Here is a 19,597-nt window from a genome sequence, read left to right on the forward strand (position 1 = left end):
ATCGTTTATTTGGTATTAAGAATAAACTAAAACTGGTTGTTTACAACTAAATTCTAATATCTCATGCTCTCATGAGTTATGAAGACTTAAATCCAATACAGTTTTCCAATCAGGGATCATTTCTCTTTTCTTTTTTTTTTTCGTTTAATATTAATTAAGTTTAATCAGGTCTATCATAATCAATGTTGATAGGTGATCCATCAACCACTTTTTATCATAGTAAATAATAGCATATATTTGTCAAAATAATAATAATAATAACATGTAGAGAATCAGTTAACAAATTAAAATATCATCATTGATACTATCTTATCAAACAAGAAAATCCACACCAACCCCTACTGAGACGGATCCATATTTTAAAACTGAAATTATATCACGTATAGGTCTATCTAGATATTCAATAATTCAATCATAATAACCAACGATAGATTCAGATATTCATGTCACATCGGTCATGTCGACTGACTAATATCAGTTAAAAAAAAAAAAAATCACAAATATTTATACTTAATTTTTTTCAATTCAACAATATTGATTACGTAACTGATTTTTTTTGGAGGGGGAGAATACAATTGTGTAAAAACCAAAAGTATCAGTATTTTAAAAAGGAAAATAATTCATTCAAAATATGATTGATTTCGTATCAAGTATGATATTAATTGACACCAATAATGATTATATTATTATCAGTATCATTATTAGTAAGACTATGGATGCAATCGGGTACCTTTTTTATTTATTTTTTATATAATATGAATATTATCTAGGATCGATTCGTATCAAATATTATATTGATATTAACACCAATAATGATAATAATAGTACTAGTATCAATATTCGTAAGATAACTATGGATGGAAGATGGTGCTTTTTAGTAAGATATCAAAACTAAGACAATGGATGGAAGAGGATACTTTTTTTTTTTTTCAATCTGAATATTATTTGGGATCGATTAGTATCAAAGATGAAATTGACATTGATACCAATAATAGTAATAGTATCAGTACCAATATTAGTAATATAACAATACTAAAACTACAGATGGAAAAGGGATTTTTTTTTTAATCCAAATGTTTTCTAGGATCCATTCGTACTGATATTGACACAAATAATGATAATAATAGTATCAATGCCAATATTAGTAAGATCAATATTAAGACTATGGATCGAAGAGGGTATTTTTTTTTAATCCGAATATTATATAGTATCAATTCGTATCAAATATGATATTGATATTAACAATAATAATGATAATATTAGTAGCAGTACCAATATTAGTAACATATCTAAGACTACGGATGAAAAAGGGTACTTTTTTTTAAACCAAATATTATCTGAACCACTTTATCACTCTTAAAAACCATAAAAAAATAATAATAATAATAATACCTATAAAAGAAAGATTACATTCTAATGACTGATAAATCAGTTCTTTCTTCTTGATTGATGCAACTAAGATCACAAATCGAACTTATTATAGAGTCGCATGCAAAAGTAGCTAACCACTCCGCTGCTTGATTACTTTTCCGAAACAAAAACCAGACATGGGCTCCCAGAGAATCGCAGAGGTTGATTACTTCCTGAAACTATTACCAGCAGCTCAGGAAATTATAGGATCTTTGGGTAACTAGCTTCACAATCAAGGAGGAGTCCAAATTAATATAAAAATAAGAGAGCCCCAATTCTCAGCACAAGCTCAAGCCATCTGTAAAGGCTCTCAACTTAGCCATTGAATTTGAAAACATTCCATAAAAGTTCGAGAATGCAACCAAAACATTCCCATTGTTGTTTCTAATAATGTCTCCCCACCATTAATACTCGGATTTCCCTCTTTCACCACAAGTATACTGGTGGAAGAGGGTACTCTAGCAAGCATGGTTTAGTGTACGATTATTGGTCACCTCGAAAACCATTGACTTTTCAACCAAATTTTTATTTTATTTTATTTTTTTCATTTCTAACCGAAAATATACTCTCATGTGCTTGCACACACTATACTTAATCAGATTAAATGAAAGAACATGATTTTTATGAGCCATATTAATATACACTTACCTTAAATTCCATATCATTGGTTTCCTCCAATGTCTTAGTCTTGACATTTGAAGTCCATTGTCATAATTATTTTCTAAGCAACCAACACCTCGTTTGAGATAGGAAATTAGAAAAACAATGTAAAATGACCACCTTAAGGAAATGAATTCTTATAGATAAATATTATGCAACAATGTGTAATAATATTGTGTATACATTACTCACATTAATTGCATGCATTTCACTAACCGTTTGATATCATTCAGTGAGATTTTTATGTTTTCTGTTAGAAATCATGAAAAAAATAATAATAATGCCTTGTCAGCAAGGAAAGATCCCAAGTCGAAAAGGATTGATTTTTATGTCCAATTGGTGTAAGTGGTCCCAATGATGGTTTCATGGATCAAGAAAGTGGGGTTTAACTAGGCCCATGGGCTTATTTCGTGGGCCTATTTTTCACTTTTTTTTTTTTAATATTTTACTGGGGATTCCAAATTTGGATCCATACAAAATTAGTATTAAAAACTTTCCAAATTTATTGACTTTTTGTGAAATAATTTTTGTTTTTATTTATTCCCATATAATTTCATTTTGCTTTTAAGACTTCTCCTAGGAGATATTTTCCCTTGAAACAAATGAAGCCTCAGGGGCTTCTATGCTGTCCTTGAGCCCTTGACTCCTTTCAAGGCTTCCATGATCTTCAAAACATCTCTCGGCCATGACTGTAGTTTTTCATGTCTCCCTAAGCTTCGCTCAGGTCCAATCCAATTTTAGGTCGGGCTAAGATATTTCAATGTAGGCCGTTCCTACCGGGCTCAATAGCATTCAATTTTGAAATCTCTACCATCTCTTCCTCTTATTTAGAGATCCGTATATTGCTTTCTTTCAAGCTTAAATTTGTAAGGGAATGAGAAGAAGTGCATTCTCCTATTCATTTCTCCTCCCTCATAGCAAAAAAGGAGTTTATCTATTTGTCTCACATTAAATACTTAGGAGACACCCCCTAACATAGTCAAGGCAACGATGATCTACAATTAATTAGCTAATAGTTACTTGGTTGCATAGGCGCTAATGCATGATAGTTTAATTGTTTGGCACACTAGTGTACTCCGGGTTTCTTCACATACTCCCCTTGCATACAATGATGTGTTGGCAAGCCTCTCATTCTAATGAATAGAGAATGTGATGCTTATGAATAGAGTGATTCATCTTAACAATTGTGTTAAGGTTGTGGTCCGTTAAGCCCACTCACTAGGAGGTCTTAAGTATGAGTCTCCTGACTGTTATCTTTTCCCTCCTTACTTCTATCTATAGTTTACTTTTCTAAAAAAAACAAAAGCTACACATCCTAACCCACTTAAAGCTTTTTTGAGTCTTTTATATGTATAATAATTTGTTCAGATAGGGCTGGGTTCAACCTGGGGCCTAAGTGAGGCCCGGACCTAACTCCGGCTTAGAACTCTCAGCCCTGGCCAGCCTTGCGGGTTTAAAAGTCTAGGCCAGGCCCTGCCAGGCTCAGGATGGGCTCAGATTGTCAAGCCAGACTTGCACCCTCATATTAAATCATGCCTTGAATGATAATGGACCTTCGAACATGCAACCAGTTATTTGCGACCAAGGTTTTAGTTCTTGGCATTGGTATCGATTGCCATTGATACCAATATGATCGACTACACTGGCCTGCATCGGATTGATTTCAATACAGAAAATAAAAAAATAAAACCTTTTGATGAAGAAAAAAACTCATGTTTTGAATGTATTGTGCAGTATTGGTATTGGTTACCAATGTAATTTATACATACCAGTCAATGCGATACCAATACCTAAATCCATGGTTTTATCCACAATGGACCGTATCATAGAAATGACCAAATTTTAAACCTAAACAATGCATTTAATTAAGTCAACTTCTCATTAAGTGGTTTGGGTTTGTCTAGTTGGCATGCCACGTATTGGAATCTAGAGGCCACTTCAGTACGAATTGGATCAACATTCTTTTTGTTTGAATAAGTTGATAAAATCATAAAATTAGGGGTGTTCTCTGAGTGTGAGAACACATATGGGGTAATGTTGTTTCTTCATATTAATTAATTAATTTTTTTTCACTTGGAATGATTCTTGTCTCGATAAAATAAAATGGAATAATCGACCAATTTTGACTGTTCCAATTCAATTCGGATCGCAATTGGCTGGGACTGATTCGAACCCGATTCTAATTACTAGAATCTCTGATTCCATGATTTCCATCTGTGCTATGTTGGCAACGGTTACTTTCATATGAAAACCTTCTCTTTACCCCAATAAATAAGTAAATAAAACAAGACAATAACCGTTTAAAGCCCAAACAAACCAACCCAAAAAAATTGAAATTGGCAGACCGAATTTCTATTGGTCTAGTTTTGGTATTGGTTTTATGAAAAATTTTAATATATTATCTGAATTCAATTTTACCTAATTGGAGCAAGAAGAAAAATCAAAATCAGCAACAGAGAAAAAATGAAAAACTTGATAAAAATCGATGAGAGGCAGATATCGTCTGAACCAATAGTGAAATCGGTTATGGTTCGGTTTTAAGAACCGATTAAATTATCAGTCTATTTTGTTTTGGACCAATATTTTATGAGCCTCTAAGGGGCTAGGTCTGCCCTTGAGGGGAACGGTACATGTTTTAAACAGATAAAAACAATGAACGGTACGGTAAAAAAAAAGGGCAAAAAAAAAAGAAAATGGCAAACGGATGAAAACGAATGATATGAGTATTAAACGTGTAGTTTTCAAAAAAACGAAACCAAAAAAAGGGCAATATACTTGATGAGGCAAAAAATGTCCACTTCCTCAGCACGACTGAAGCGTGTATGCAAACCTGAATAGGACTGACCCACTACCTCGGCTCTCCATCAGGCTGTGCTACCACCTCGGCCCTCCATCAGGCCGTGCTGCCGCCTCGGCCCTCCATTAGGTCATGCTACCACCTCGGCCCTCCATCAGTCCGTGTTGCCACCTTGGCCCTCCAACAGGTCATGCTGCCACCTCGGCCCTCCATCAGGCCGTGCTGCCACCTTGGCATCTCATTAGGCCGTGATGTCACCTCAACATCTCATCAGGCCGTGCTGCCACCTCGGCATCTCATCAGGCCGTGATGCCACCTCAGCATCTCATCAGGCCGTGCTGCAACTTCAGCCCTCCATCAGACCGTTCTGCCACCTCGGCCCTCCATCAGGCCGTGCTGCCACCTCGACCCTCCATCAGGCCGTGCTGCCACCTCGGTCCTCCATCAGGCCTTGCTACCGGTCACCTTGGCTCGACCAACCTATCACCTTGGCTAGGCATAGTCAAGTAATGCACCAAAAAACGCGCACACATCCACTCCTACATTCAAGGGACTTGATCCCTGATCATGGGGGCCGGACTCTATCCACTACACATCATCAGAGGCGTCCACCCCTCTCACGACTTGCACCTTCGAGATTAATGGAGAACATTCCCAGAATATGCCCTGGAACCCGAAATATTCTTAGAATCACAATGCCACTCCCCTCAAGGACTCTACGCTTAAACTGGACTCTCCACAAACGTCCCTCCTTCTCTCTCTATCAGCAGCCTATAAATACCAAGGTAAGCTTCCATCATAGGGGGATCGATCAATTATTTCTTTTACTGGAAAAACTCTCTTGAGCATCTGCTATGGAAATATTTGACTTAGGCATCGGAGAGTCCCCTGTCGGGTCAACCCAGCTCTCCCCTGTCATCTCTTCTGTGCAGGTCGGCCAAAGCACCGTGAACTGCAGGAAAGATCATCTGGTCAATTTTTGCCGCATCAAATTGGCGCCGTCTGTGGGAATCAGTTACAAAAAGTCATCTTGGACCAATGCAATTAAGGAGTGAGAATGTCGTTTCTTCTACAACAACACGAGTAAGATCCACCCGCGAGTTACCATTTGGACGTCTCCCTTCACCACCAATGACAGAGCAGGAGAATGTCCCAGCAGAGACCCCTCCACAAGGACCCCAGCAAACCAGGCTTGATGTGCAAGTTGCCCAGGGAGAGGGGGATCAGCGCGAGCAGAACCCTCAGCTATCTCGCCATATCCCATCATCCCGGGTAACTCACCCAAACATGAAAGAGCAGATGCAGAGCCTGCAGCTACAGGTGTTAGCGACAAATGCATTGGTGCAAGACTTCATACGTTAGTTCGGCTCGACACTTCCAGTGCCATAGACTAGCTCAGCTCAGCCGCCTAGGCCAGTTCCGGGCAGACAACTCAACGATGAATCTCCTGACAATAGTGTCACCCCTCAATCAACAGCAAGGAGGGAGTCGGCCAGGATGTCACGTACTGTTCACTCGGTACAACCCCGCTCTCCTACCAAGGGACGTAGGCAAGGTCCCATTCCAGCCCAGAATGGGAGAACCCGTCGTTCCACATGTCACTGGTGCCCAGAGACATATGATGTCCATAGATCCCCACCCCGGGTAGGAAGACGCCAGCTGTCACCTCAAAGACTCACTAGAGGTGTGCGTCCGCACAGAGAAGAACGGCAAGATCAACCCCATGGGGGTCAAACCTCGCCCATCAGGCTGACCAGTGGCACACCACGGCAAGGCCAGAATCGGCCTGGTGGTCACCAAGGTAGAGGAAGAAGCCCTAGAGGAGGTGAAAGGGCACGATGAACCCCGGATCACGGAGCCGAGGTGAGAAGGGACGACCTGAAGAGCCGCATCCAACGCCTCACTGAGCAAGTAGAAGGAATGCAGAGGTAAAGACACCCGACCGACATAACTGTAACTTCGGCCCATAATGCACTATCCGACGAACTGATAGACACCGAGCTGCCTCTAAATTTTGTGATACCCATCTTCAATGGATATGATGACACCACAGATCCCTATGATCATCTACTGTACTACAGCTCGGCTATGACGGTTCATGGTAGGTCAGACGCCATTCTCTGTCGAGCCTTCGCAGCCTCATTAAAAGGAGCTGCACTGGTATGGATGTTGAACTTGCTACCACGGTCCATCCACAGCTATGAAGAGCTGACAAGAGCGTTCTTCACACGTTTCCAAGCAAGTATGAAGCAGAAACAAACTACACAAAACGTGATGAACATGAGACAGGGAGCGAGAGAGACTATAAGAGAGTTCCTTGCCCGATTCACCAAGGCAACACTGGAGGTAAAAAACCTACCGGAAGGAGTGGCGTATAGCATGTTGTGCAATGGGGTAATGCACTCTGATCTGGTCCATTCTCTGGCCCTTGACTTGCCAGAAACAATGCCCGAGCTATTAAGACGATGCAATCAATACACCAACATAGAGGAAATCATGGCCACCAGAGGGATAGGTGATTAGTCGAAGGAGAAGAAAAGGACTCTGAGACTTAGGGACGATTCTAGCGAGCCGAAGAAGAATAGAACATATCGGCCACTTGACACAACTGAACCTGAGGGATATGAACTTGATCGTTCCCAAACAAACCTGCTCTTAGAGATCCAAGATCAGAAGTATTTTCGCTGGCCCAGGCCAATGATAGCTAAACCAGAGGAGAGGAACCTCAACCTTTATTGCCAATACCACCGAGGCCATGGACATAACACTGAAGACTGCAAGTCTCTGAAAAGGGAAATTGATGAGCTCATCAAGGCTGGATACCTCAACAAGTATTTAAAGCAGAAATATGGTGAGAACTGGCCTGAGTTGAGGAGAGATGATGCCAAGCCGAGCCGTCCAAGGAACCAACCATGGACCGAGCTGACGCTTACGATAACTAGCCCTTGGGTCTAGCTATTCTAACAATCATAGGCGAACCCACGACGGAATCAGTTAGAAAAGCCAAAGCCCAAGCGCGGTTCGTATGCATCATGGAACAACCTGTCAAAGCCCTCAGAACGGATCCACTCATTACGTTCTCTGATAGAGATCTGGAAGAGTTGAACTGGCCTCACAACGACGCTGTCGTAGTTCAATTAGTGGTGGCAAACCACCCCTTTCACAGGGTCCTAGTGGACACAAGAGCCTCCGTTGACCTCATGTCCTACGAAGCCTTCACAAAACTAGGGCTTGGCACTGGGACCCTAAAGCCAGCTCCAGGACCCTTGTACGGATTTTCAGGCACACCAGCAGAGCTGGAAGGAGTTGTAGACTTGCCCGTAACCATCGGACAGGGAGCTCAGACAACCACTACCATGGTTTCTTTTATGGTTGCCATGATCACCTCACCCTACAACGCAATCCTTGGCCGACCTGGTCTCAATGGCCTTGGGGCGATTGTGTCCACTAAGCACATGAAAGTCAAATTCCCCGCCAGCAATGGAGTTGGAGAATGCAAGTCCAGTCATAAGGAATCCCAGGAATGCTATGCAAACTTCATAAAATCTGTCAATAAACCATAATCGGGCCTAGCATGTACGGTAAAAATTGTTGATTGCCGAGATGAAAGCCTCTTGACCCGAGCCGAGCTAGTAGAACAGCTGCTTACTGTCTCAATCACTGAGGTCAGTAGACAGTTTTATCAGTAGATTGCATTGAAATCCCATCGATTTGGTGTTAGTCTTATAGATTTTATATTGTCAGCACCTTAGCTTCCATATCTCAGTTATTCGATTTTATTCACCGAGCGGATTATATTCTATTTCGAAGCAATGTATTTGTCCCAAGGGTATACCACACATCAATATACTATGAAGCTTCTCCCAAATATCTGGCTCTTCTAAGGAAATAAAGACCTTAACAATTAAGGCATAAAGACAGGCTACAACTCGGCAACATCTAAGACCGAACTATAGCTTGGCATCATCAAAGACCGAGCTATAGCTCGGCATCATCTAAGACCGAGGTACAAGCTCGACAGCATCTAAGACCGTGCTCAAGCTCAGCACTATTAAGATCAAACCCTAGTTTGGCAATCAAGCCCTTACGCATTAAGGTATGCAAGCCCGAGCCCCAGCTCAGCACCTCAAGCCCTTACTTATTAAGGCATGTAAGCTCGAGCCCTAGCTCGGCACCTCAAGCCCTTATTAAGGCACGCAAGCCCGAGCCCTGGCTTGGCACATCAAGCCCTTACTCATTAAGGCATTCAAGCTTGAGCCCCGGCTCGGCACCTCAAGCCCTTACACACTAAGGCTTGCAAGTTTGAGCCTCGACTCGGCACCTCAAGCCCTTACGCACTAAGGCATGCAAGCACGAGCCCCAGCTCGGCACCTTAAGCCCTTACGCACTAAGGCATGCAAGCCCGAGCCCCGACTCAGCACCTCAAGCCCTTACTAAGGCATGCAAGCCAGAGCCCCAGCTTGACAGTTTAAGTCCTTACACACTAGGGCATGCAAGCCCGAGTCCCAGCTCGGCATCTTAAGCCCTTACGCACTAAGGCATGCAAGTCCGAGCCTCGGTTCGGCACCTCAAGCCATTACACACTAAGGCATGCAAGCCCAAGCCTAGCTCAACACCTCAAGCCCTTACGCACTAAGGCATGCAAGCCCGAGCCGCAGCTCGGCACCTCAAGTCTTTACGCACTAAGGCATGCAAGCTCAAGCCTTGGCTCATCACCTTAAGCCCTTACGCACTAAGGCATGTAAGCCCGAGCCCCAGCTCGACACCTTAAGCCCTTACGCACTAAGGCACGCAAGCTCGAGCCCCAGCTCGGCACCTCAAGCCCTTACGCACTAAGGCATGCAAGCCCGAGCCCATCTCGGCATGCACTAAGGTATGCAGACCAAGCATAGCTCGACACCTCAAGCCCTTACGCACTAAGGCATGCAAGCCCAAGCACGGTTCGACACCTTAAGCCCTTACGCATTAAGGCATGCAAGCCAGAGCACGACTCAACACTTCAAGACCTTACGTATTAATTCATGTAAGCCCAAGCCCCGGCATGGCACTTCAAAACCTTATGCATTAAGGCATGTAAGCCGGAGCATGGCTCAGCACCTCAAGATCTTACGCAATAAAGCATGCAAGCCACAGCCCCGACTCGGCACCACAAAAGACCTTAACGCAAGGCACATTAAAAGATTGAGCCCCAGCTCGGCACCCCTATGGCTAGTCCCGGGCTTGGCACCTCAATAGCTCATAAGCTAGATATGGAAGATCAATTCCGAGCTCAGATAGGGAACGGAGTCACACTCATCCGAGCTCAGATAGGGAACGGAGTCACACTCAGACAGCTATACTGGTCCTTATTCTTCTAAAAGTTACTCATTTCGAGCCAGCTCAAAGTACAAGAAAATAAAGAAAGAAGTACAAGAATGCTGAGAGATGACATCAAAACAATTTTTTCGTTCATCAAAAAAGGGAGAAAAATCCCTCAAAGTACATCACTCCCGAAGGAGACATCTACATAATATATATATACAAGGCTAATCTCAGGGGGCTAATCCATGGGCCTAGCTCTTCACTTGGCTATCCTTCGAGTCGGATCACCTCTTCACCAACGTCGATCGAGCTGCAAAGCTGCACCAAAGTAGCAGGGATGGGAACGCGCTACTCATAGTCTGTCAGGTCGTAGCCTGGCATCTTACTCGGGATGAACCGGATGGCATCGTTCGAGCCAACCTGAAACAAAGCAATATTAATGTCAACCAACTTCTGACAAGCTCGGCCTAGTGTTGCCTTCCCAGTCGCCAACCCTAGCTGCGAGCTTCGCCTCCTTACGAGTGCCCTGAGTCTTGGATAACTCATCCTAGAGAGCATCATTCTCCTTCATCAAGTTGTTGTTAGCATTGAGTTGCTTAGCAACCTCCTATTCCAGCTCTCCAGTTATCAACCCGACATCATTGGCACGAACCTCCTTAGATTGGACCATTTTCTTCTCAACCTCCAACTGACCTGTGATCTTGTGTAGCTCTCCATAAAGGCGCTTTGCCTCCTTCGCCTTTAAACAAACGACAACCACGTCCTCGAACCGTTGAGCAGCCTCGGCTGAGAAAGTGAAGCAGTGCATTTCGCATCGAATTAAATGCTCTAGCAGATCGATTCGAACTGCTAGAACGGGGGGCTAGTGATGAGGCAAAATATGTCTACTTCCTTAGCACGGCTGAAGCGTATATGCAAACCTGAACAGGACTGACCCACTACCTTGGCCCTCAATCAGTCGTGTTGCCACCTCTGCCCTCCATCAGGCCGTGCTACCGCCTTGGCCCTCCATTAGTCCATGCTGCCATCTCGGCCCTCCAAAAGGCCGTGCTACCACCTCGGCCCTCCATCAGTTCGTGCTGCCATCTCGGCATCTCATCAGGTCGTGCTGCCACCTCGGCATCTCATCAGGCCGTGATGCCACCTCGACATCTTGTCAGGTCGTGCTGCCACCTGACCATCCATCAGGCAGTGCTACCAGTCACCTCGGCACGACTAACCTGTCACCCCGGCTCGACACAATCAAGTAATGCACCCAAAAACGTGCACACATCCACTCCTACATTCAAGGGACGTGATCCCTGATCATGGGGGCAAGACTCTATCCACTACACGTCATCAGAGGCGTCTACCCCTCTCATGACTTGTACGTCCAAGATCAATAGAGAATATTTTTAGAATATACCCTGGAACCCTGAATATTCCCAGAATCACAGTGCCACTCTCCTCAAGGACTCTACGCCTAAACTGGACTCTCCACAAACGCCCCTCCTTCTTTTTTTATCAGCAACCTATAAATACCAAGGTAAGCCTCCAACATAGGGGGATCGATCAATCACTTCTTTTACTGAAAAAGTTCTCTTAAGCATCTGCTGTGGAAAGATCTGACTTAGGCATCAGAGAGTCCCCCGTCGGGTCAGCTCGACTCTCCCCTATCATCTCTTCTGTGCAGGTCGGTCAAAGCACCAGAAACTGCAGAGAAGATCATCCGATCAATTTTTGCTGCATCAATATTCATACAATTTGAGAGATTATTACCTCTATACATGCATCTAATATTCCAAAAGTTTTGGAAGTCCCGAGATAAAATAGCCCAATGGACTACAAGAAGATGAGATGTTGCTAGCTTTAGCTTCTCCTTACTCAATGAGCTATAAGAAGATGAGATTTTTTTCCTATAGGTAGTATGGAAGTTAAAACCAAAATCCAAGTACCATATTGTCTTCACTCTTCACTTTAATTAATAGGTTTTTTTTTTTTTAATTAATTATTTGTTTTAATAAAGTTCATATTTTCCCCCTAAAAAACCGATATGCTTTAAAACGGCCATTTAAAATTAGTTTAAAACAGATTCTTTTGTCGTTTCCCTTTTTTTGTTTTCGTATTGTATAATAGCATATGGGAAAATGCGTTTTAAACGGGAAAAAACGGCAACCTCATTTTAAACGTATTTAAAACGCATTTTAACTAACAGTGGGTCTGCCTGACCCAATCAACACTGGTTGGGATTTTGAACTTGCCCCACTGCTGAACTAGCTAGTTTGAGTTCCGAGCATGGATGAAGGAATTGGTATTGGATCAGCATAATCGGCTAGATTGTATCGATATTGGCAGTGGCAGATACTGATTCTTTGCTGATACCATATCTATGAATCAGAGGTAAAAAAAAAAACATTTAAATGAAAGCAAAGACAGATTGGTTTTATAAGCGCTGATGTAAATTAGTATCTGCCGAGATCGATAGTCTATTGAATATCAATTATCAAATCCCAAGTCCCGAGTCTCCAGTTCTGATCCCAAATCCTACCTCCCTTGATAAATAAGGAAGATGATCACATTACCCGCATGCATGGTTCTAAGTATCAGTACCAAATTGGCCATATTGATGGTATCATATCAGTATTTGATCGATCCAAATTGATTATCTGTATCATTTCAGGGATAAAATTGTAAAAAAAATTGTACATTTTTGAAAAGTAAAGACGAAAGTGATGATACATCGATTCATTTCCATTCAGATCCATATTGCTAATACGGATACCGTTCCGATGAGAAAACATTCTCTACAGGGAAGTTGAGATTAGCGGTGAAAATGCAGGGAAGCACCTCCTTGCAACAAGTGTCTGAAAATGATCCTATGGCTATAAAGCCTCACCGGAACGTGTTCCTATGCCCGACCCATTGAACTGGGACGCTTGAAAAACCCACCCACGAAAAGAAGGCGGACGGGAAGGTGTAGTACTCTCTCTCTGTCTGTCTGGATGAGAAGAAACGGAGAAGATTGATTCTTGAAGATTAAAAAAGTCAGGAATTGACGAAAAAAAGTGAGATTAATTTCCTTGAAACATTTCTTTTTTCCTTTAGATACACAAGAAGAAAGCTGTAAGACAAAAAAAGGGCGAAGGGAAATTCTCTCTTTATCCCTTTTTAACTTTGGTATGAGATTTCATTCTACACTTCCAGTTTTTTTTTTTTTTTTTAAATCTTTTTAGGATTTCACGTAAGACTCTAATTGGTTCCTATACACATAACTAGAATAGAATACGATATCAAATAAAAACATGAATGTTTGTATCGAAACATAAATGAATGATTTATATCTTTCACTTAGTATGCTGAAGACGATCGACATTGGTCATTCCTAATGTCCCTCTTTGACTATGAACCTTCTACAGCCCCTTAGAAATATTAGTAAGATATCAATACTTTTTTTTTTTTTTTTTTGTAACAATAAGAAATCAATAATAAGACTATGGATGGAAGAGGGTGCTCTTTTTTTTTTTAATCCAAATATTATCTAGGACCTATTTGTATTAAATATAATATTAACACCAATAATGATAATAATAGTATCAATACCAATATTAGTAAGATATCAATACTAAGAGTGGATGGAAGACACTAGTTATTTATTTTTAATTCGAAAACTAACTTGGACCAATTTGTATCAAATATGATACTGATAGTGATAGGGGAATTATTAACATAACAAAGGTCTGTTATTTATCTAAACATAACAATACATCAACTATCCTCTTAAAAATATAGATGAGACTCAATTGGGAATAGTTTTATAAGGATAATTGAGTAAAATCACATTATTGGTTGGAAATTAAAAAAAAAAAAAGTTTAGTTGTACTTGGCAAAGGGTTTTTATCGTAATTAAACACACCCATTATCCCCAAAACCCTCTCCAGTCTCTCATCCCTCCACACCATATGACGGTCAGAGCTGTTGGACTTTGCAACTGCGTAGCACCATGCAATCGATGCAACCCACCCACTTCCCGCATGATTCACTCTCACAAGGAATCCCCTTCTCTCATTTCAAAAACCCCTGCCAAACTTAGCAATCGTAGTAAGAAAGAGAGAGAATCATGCCTGTGTATATTTCAACCAGTGGATATTCAGTTGTTTCTTCTCAACTAATCAATTCTGTTGCCGTGAATCTTTATGAAAATACCAGCTTAGACCTTTTGATAGTTCTTCGACCCACGGACACAAATTTCTTTGATCAGAATACACTGGAAGCATGAAAGATGTGAACATATTGAGACAAAATAAAGAATTATTCACAATTTCTAATTACAGATATATATATATATATATACAAGGAGGGGAAAATGAAATTTTAACAGAATTCTTATGAACTATATAAAGAGGAAGGAATTGATCAACCCCACATTTCCACCAATAAGGTTCAAATTTTCCCATAATTTTAAGCACTATGCACTTAGTTTCTTCCATCGTGTCTGTCTGCAGCAGGATCAGGAAGGAGGTGACGAATGAATGTTGGTGTCAGGTAGCATTGCTACTGTAACTATGAAATACAACACGCAATTGCGAGGCCATATGGGTTTGACAGGGATACCGCTACTTGATCTACCCCAAGCTCGCCGAACAGGTGGTATCCTTGTAGTTCTCCATTCTACGTGCACGATCTGGCTAATAATGTAACTTGGTTTCTTTAGGAGGTACTTTGTAAACAAGGCAACAGATTCCGTAGACAGATACTCAGATGGTACTTAGAGCAGGTTCGCCCAGCAGAGTTGATGACAAAGGCAGCACATGCAATCTCATGGAATTCAAAACGTCATCAGTGAAGAAAAACTCAACTTGAAGCATCATTTGTTTTTTTGTAAATCCTTAACTTGAACCTCGATTACAAAAGATTGAGGAAGGTAGGTTTAAGAAATAAGATGAAATGACTAAAATGCCTTTACAATTCCAATTGTGGATATATTTTGTGATTTTAATTTATAAAAAGTTAAATGTCTAGTTTAACCCGACTTAATTCATTCTTTACTAAAATTTCTCATAGTAATTTAGTCTTTTTACCCTTTTCTTATTTTACCAAACATAATCAACCCTTGTTATGCTAATAATTTCCCATATTGATACCAATAATGATAAAAATAGTATTTTTTTTTTTTTTTATAAACAATGATAATAATAGTATAAGTAATGATAATAATAGTACAATTAACGATATTAGTAAGATATCAATACTAAGACCATGGATGGAAGAGGCTACTTTTTTTTTTTTTTTTTTTTTTTAATCCAAATATTATCGTGGACCATCAAGTTTCTGATATCCTCACAAAGGGGTTTTTCTAGCTTCCAGTTTCATGGTTTGAAAGACAAGCTCACCGCTAATTCACCCCCTTGATCTTTCTGGGCCTGATAAAGATAAACCACCATAGATTGCCTTTATACACTAAGCCTCTCTTATGTAATAATCAATCATGTACCTAACTGTAAACATCAAGTGGCAGCATATTCCTTTCTTGTTATTTTTTTTAATTTTTTTTTAACAGTACCTATAAAAAAAAATTTTAATTTTTTCATAGAACTTTGGATTCCGTTTTTTGAAGTCTTGGAATCTATATAAGTGTATCATATTATTTATTTATTTATTTTTGATAGGAATTGTATCTTACTGGATATTAGTTGGGAGTGTAGGACCTCGATTCATTGTCCCCACGTTTCATTTTTAAGCTCAGAAGGTAAAAGTTAAGAAGCAATTTAATACCCTCATCTCTTCCCCTTGATCGCATCCCTTCTGAAGATTTTTCCTCTTTCACTTACTTGCAGAGATGGATTTGTTATCTGCAACAGTGAGTGTTGCAATGGCTTTTTTCTACTTTCTTCTCATATGCTTCTGTGCTCTGCTACTGAGAATCTTCACGGGTAAATCACTGAGGCACCCTAAGTACCCTCCTGTAATGGGCACCATCTTCCACCAGCTAATCCATTACAATCGTCTCTACGATTTCCACACCGATGTCGCCCGCAAGTACCGAACCTTCCGTCTCCTTGCTCCCTTCCAAAGCGAGGTCTACACTGCAGACCCTCGAAACGTTGAGCACATACTCAAAACCAACTTTGACAAATACGTTAAGGGACACTACCTGAATGAAATCTCAGGAGACCTCTTTGGTGATGGTATCTTTAATGCTGATGGAGATAAATGGCGTCAACAGAGGAAGATTGCGAGCTTCGAGTTCTCTACCAGGGTCCTTAGGGTTTTCAGTTGCGCTGTCTTCAGAACAAAAGCCGCCAAATTGACTCGGACTATTTTAGGGTTTGCAGCCATGAATAAGTCCTTTGATATCCATGTAAGTATCCCAAATCCCAATTCCCAATAAACCATTGATTCTAATTGATTGAATAGAAGAAATATTGTTGAAAAAATATGGGGTTTTTGTGTAGGATTTGTTAATGAGATGCTCTCTGGATTCCATATTCAAAGTGGGTTTTGGAGTGGACTTGAATTGCTTAGAGGGTTCAAGCGTAGAGGGGAGAAAATTCAGCAAGGCTTTCGATGAGGCAAATCGACTTACATACTTTCGCTATGCCGATCCCTTCTGGAAGCTGAAGAGGATTCTTAATTTGGGATCCGAAGGAGCTCTTAAGAAGAATGTAAAGATCATGGATGATTTTGTGTTGGGCGTTATCAGAAACAAGAGGAAACAGATGTTTGAGCAGCAAAACGATGTGAGTAGATACCAATTTCTGTAGATTCTGATTATATCTTCACACTGGGACTGGGTTTGACTTTCAATCTTACTATTGAATGGTTGAACATTGATTGTTGAATTCAAGAACGACAAGGAGGACATACTTTCAAGGTTTCTGGTGGAGAGCAAGAAAGATCTACAGAGGATGACCGATCAGTATCTCAGAGACATAATTCTGAATTTCATGATTGCTGGCAAAGATACTAGTGCAGGCACACTCGCCTGGTTCATCTACCTCCTGTGCAAGCACCCTCTGATACAAGAAAAAGTTGCAGAAGAGATAAGAGAAGTTATCAATTCTAATGAGAACGAAACTGACATAGATGCTTTCGTGAAGTGTTTAACTGATGAAGCAATAGATAAGATGCATTATCTCCATGCAGGCCTAACAGAGACTTTGAGGCTATACCCTGCTGTCCCCACGGTGACTTGCTTATCTCTTTGGAGTTCTTCATAGGCATTCTTTGTAGTTTCTATATTTACAGTGTTAATGAATTGGTAGTTGATTTTATTGTCTACTAATTGGGCAAATGACAGGATGGGAGGTGTGCAGAAACAGATGATGTTCTCCCTGATGGTTACAGAGTGAAGAAAGGAGATGATGTGTATTACATGGCTTATGCCATGGGCAGGATGACTTACATATGGGGAGAGGATGCAGAGGATTTCCGACCAGAGAGATTTCTCAACAATGGAGTTTTCCGGCCTGATTCATCATTTAAATTTGTGTCATTTCATGTTAGTAACATATGCTCAAACTATCAGTCTATCAAGATACTTGAATTCAAAATCCCCTCCCAAATTCTACTAGGCATTTATCACACTGCACAAAACCAGTAATTCTTATCACACTTCATTTCCCCAAACTTTGCCAAGTTCCTTCTTTGAGACTTTGTTGCTTCATTCCTATTTTGTTATTAATGTGGCTGCAAATCTGAATGGACAATTGTTATACTCTGTTTCTCCTATTTTATATCCATGCTGGCTTGGTGTGCAACATGGGTCAAATTCGAGCTCAACTTCAAATCAAAATTAAGCCATGCGAGGAAGGTTTGGGCTTAGGTTGGTTCAAAATTGATCAATTCCCAACCTAGGCATCCCTAATGTCAGCCATAATCATCATTTTCAAGCAGATCCCATCACCCCTATACTCTCATAGTGTCACAGCATCCTTCTCCCAACCCCACCAGCACAAACATATGGAGGGGGTTTGTCTCCCATAACCAGGATAGGTCTAAGCAGCCAATTAGGCATTGAAGATGGCTTCTTTTCTTCCCATAGTCCCTCGCATCACTTGTCCCTGCCTAACATTGCCTAACATTGCAATATGTTTATAAATTCTACGCAAGAATTTAACATGTCCATTTGTTTCTTTGATTTACAGGCCGGCCCACGAGTCTGTTTGGGGAAGGAATTTGCTTATCGGCAGATGAAGATAGTTGCCATGGTCCTTCTTCACTTCTTTCGGTTCAGATTAGCAGATGAAAAGAAGCAAGTAACATACAAAACCATGTTCACACTTCACATTGATGGTGGCCTCCATATCAATGCAATTCCTAGAGTTGTGTTTGACAAATTCTGATATGTGAAGAATTATTGTGGATAACGAATAAGTTATACAAACAAATCTGCCTATGTCACATGTAAATAGGCAAGGATAAAACCCAAGGTCAATTTCACTTGAAGGAGCTATGGTTATAACCTCGAGCTTGGTTTTCAAGAGAGACCAATTACCATTTGTAGGCATAAACTAGTAAGAAACTTGCAATCATGGTTGACCCAAGCCCAATTCTACTTGTATCACTCTATAAAGTATTGGCCATCTAGTTTTCTCATCTCCCTTCTCCAAATCAATTTGGAAAGGTATCCTTAGAAAGTATTGGTCTTTTTCTAGAGCTATCATTCCTTTTGACAGAGAATGGAGGTGGGTCTTGAAGATTTTCAATGACAAATCCTCTTGTGATATTCTTAGTAAGTTGGCTTTCAGTGTCGTGATCCATCATAAATGGTTGAAAATAAACAAAAGAAGATGGTCTTCCACTTTGCGTACGAATGAGCAAGTCTGGGATACTATCACTTATGAGATTAGAAATAAAATTCTTCACAATTGTTTGGTATGCCTCGACTCAAGCAAAAACCTCTTCTTGGGATCTCCCTCTTATTGCTCTCTCCCCTTAGTTTTCATTTATCATCTTTTTATGTTGTTTCTTTTCTCTCCCTTTGTCTTCATGTACCTCCTTTGATGTTTGTTTTGTTCCTCCCTTGTTTTTGTATGCATCCCCTTTAGATGATTTTTGTTTTAAATTCTTATGTTTTAATATATTTTTAATTCAAAAAAAATGAAAAAATGAAAAAAAAAAAAAATGAAGGTATGAATTGAATATGAATAATTGTTATGGGGTGATATTTCTGGTAATGAAACCATTACTTGGAGTGATGGTTTCCTCCATTGGCTCTATACGAATTCATTCTTAGAGTCTCTCTCCTCCATTTTCATTTCCTTCTGTTTTACTAAGGGCCTATCAGGTAAAGATTCTGTCCTGAGAATGTTGTTCTTCGACAAAATCATCTATTTATGTTACTTCATTAAAAGATGATCTATTGACTCTATTTGGGTGTTTGGTAAAACTTATTTTGGAACCTTTATGGTGAAAGTTCTTGGAGCGAAATTGCGTTTGATAAAAACTTTT

The 19,597-nt window shown here is 40.5% G+C and overlaps 1 protein-coding gene across 1 annotated transcript; it reads left to right on the plus strand.

Moving 5' to 3' along the window:
* Positions 1-15,864: 15,864 nt before the first annotated feature.
* LOC122060552 (cytochrome P450 704C1-like) lies at positions 15,865-18,882 on the plus strand. Its single transcript, XM_042623681.1, has 5 exons — positions 15,865-16,505; positions 16,600-16,884; positions 16,993-17,331; positions 17,445-17,645; positions 18,292-18,882. Exons 1-5 carry the CDS (start codon positions 15,984-15,986, stop codon positions 18,487-18,489), a joined length of 1,545 nt encoding a protein of 514 aa, XP_042479615.1. The 5' UTR covers positions 15,865-15,983; the 3' UTR covers positions 18,490-18,882.
* Positions 18,883-19,597: the final 715 nt, after the last annotated feature.

The sequence above is a fragment of the Macadamia integrifolia genome, chromosome 14, assembly GCF_013358625.1.
Source record: "Macadamia integrifolia cultivar HAES 741 chromosome 14, SCU_Mint_v3, whole genome shotgun sequence".
Lineage (NCBI taxonomy): Eukaryota > Viridiplantae > Streptophyta > Magnoliopsida > Proteales > Proteaceae > Macadamia > Macadamia integrifolia.